Source organism: Cynoglossus semilaevis, chromosome 17 (assembly GCF_000523025.1).
Source record: "Cynoglossus semilaevis isolate Cse_v1.0 chromosome 17, Cse_v1.0, whole genome shotgun sequence".
NCBI classification, from domain to species: domain Eukaryota; kingdom Metazoa; phylum Chordata; class Actinopteri; order Pleuronectiformes; family Cynoglossidae; genus Cynoglossus; species Cynoglossus semilaevis.
The window spans coordinates 15,877,074-15,878,951 of NC_024323.1; the positions used below are offsets into that span (position 1 = coordinate 15,877,074).

The window sequence follows — 1,878 nt, forward strand, 5'->3', positions numbered from 1 at the left end:
AAAAAAAAACCCAAGTCTATTTCTGTTTCATTAACAACAACATTAACGTCAGGACGTGACCAGTTTGTGATGTCATCTACATATTGTCGTGACTATAGTATCTCAGTGTATCCTACGGCCCCCGTCTCCTGGTACCTATCGTATGGACGGACTCTCGACGGTCCACCGACCCAGTCCCAGCTGTGATTGGCTCCTGACTCTGGTAGAAAAACAGAAAAGTTCTTACCACCCAGACTTTGGTGGTGTTGGAGACACGGCCGTGCTGTTCAAACATCCACTGGTGGTAGGAGAGCAGCAGCTTCAGGCAGAACCTGAGAGTGAGGATGAGGGAGAGCCAGAGCAGCGTGCTGAAGACCAGGGCTGAGACCATGGTCTGGCCCTGAGCGCTGAGGGACACGTGGAGACTACAGGACCACAGAGAAGAACCAGCTTTAATTAGTCTGCTGTTCCAGGGTCAAATACAGTACTTATGTGCACCAACAGAGGGCAGTGTAAGTACCATATTTACAGAGGCAATCATCTGAAACGTTAAACTTTCTTGGGTTAAATTCCAACGGCTGGTTTAGAATTCAGCCGACACCGAGGGCAGCGACCAATGAACAGGAAGAACAGCAGAAGAGACAAGGTCCAACTCCACGTCACCCTGGTTAACCCTGGTCAGACTGTAGGGGTCTCTGGTTAACCCTGGTTAGACTGTAGGGGTCTCTGGTTAACCCTGGTTAGACTGCAGGTGTCTCTGGTTAACCCTGGTTAGACTGCAGGTGTCTCTGGTTAACCCTGGTTAGACTGTAGGGGTCTCTGTTTAACCCTGGTTAACCCTGGTCAGACTGTAGGGGTCTCTGGTTAACCCTGGTTAGACTGTAGGGGTCTCTGGTTAACCCTGGTTAGACTGTAGGGGTCTCTGTTTAACCCTGGTTAACCCTGGTGAACCAGTTGTCAGGTAAGAGGTGAGCTCCACCTGCAGAGAGTCGGGGTCTGAGCCTCAGCTCCCTGACGGTGAAGTAAACTCCATGGAATATTTCTACAATATGAAAGGTGTGTGTGTGTGTGTGTGTGTGTGTGAGATTGAACTGAAAGAACATTTTTCTAATTAATCACTGAGTCATGGTGACTCAGTGATTTTTACTCCATACAGTGACAGAAACATGGGCCCGGGTGTGTGTGTGTGTGTGTGTGTGTGCGCAGCAGACAGTGTCAAACACAGCACGGACACAGAGGAAGTAGGGCAAAGTTCAAGTGCAGAGGAAACACCCCCCCACCCCCCCCACCACCCCATGATGACTCATGTGTTGGTCACATCTGATTGGTCAGATCAGTCTACACCACTGCTACCAGCTACAGACCACACTGGTCTGTCATTAGACTTGGGTCGTGGCCAGTGTTTGGGCACCAGTGGACACTGTCCCCCTACTGTCCCCCTACTGTCCCCCTACTGTCCCCCCACTGTCCCCTCACCTCTGCTGTTTGAGCTGCTGCCTCTGTCAGTTGTCCTTCACACACAGACACAGACACAGACAGATGTACATATATATATATATGAATACAACTGAGTCAGGACTGAGTCAGGACTGAGTCAGGACATGGAGACTGTAGACTGTAAATCTCAGAGACTTTGATGGAGACAACTGTTCTTCAGTCACATCCTCACTGAACACAACATCACGTTTCCTCTGTGTGTGTGTGTGTGTGTGTGTGTGTGTGTGTGTGTGTGTGTGTGTGCAGTACCTCAGAGGCAGGTGTTGTTGTATCTTGGCGATTAGACCCATGCTGGGATCAGAGCGCATGTACATGGTGGCCAGGATGGCGATGACGACGAACAGCCATGAGGAGGGGCTGGCGGGGTAGACGCCCTTTATCAGCCTGTTCTGTTGACACAAG

The 1,878-nt window shown here is 50.4% G+C and overlaps 1 protein-coding gene across 2 annotated transcripts in view; it reads right to left on the bottom strand.

Annotated features, from left to right (window-relative positions):
* The window catches only part of cpt1a2b (carnitine palmitoyltransferase 1A2b), a 14,434-nt gene that overhangs the window by 9,164 nt on the left and 3,392 nt on the right, over positions 1-1,878 (bottom strand). For both annotated transcript variants that reach the window (XM_008330718.3, XM_025064815.1), the window contains exons 3-4: positions 1,726-1,865; positions 227-404 (exon numbers count right to left, since the gene is read on the bottom strand). In XM_008330718.3, the coding sequence (XP_008328940.1) occupies positions 227-404; positions 1,726-1,865 (318 nt within the window). The remainder of the gene's footprint in view (positions 1-226; positions 405-1,725; positions 1,866-1,878) is intronic.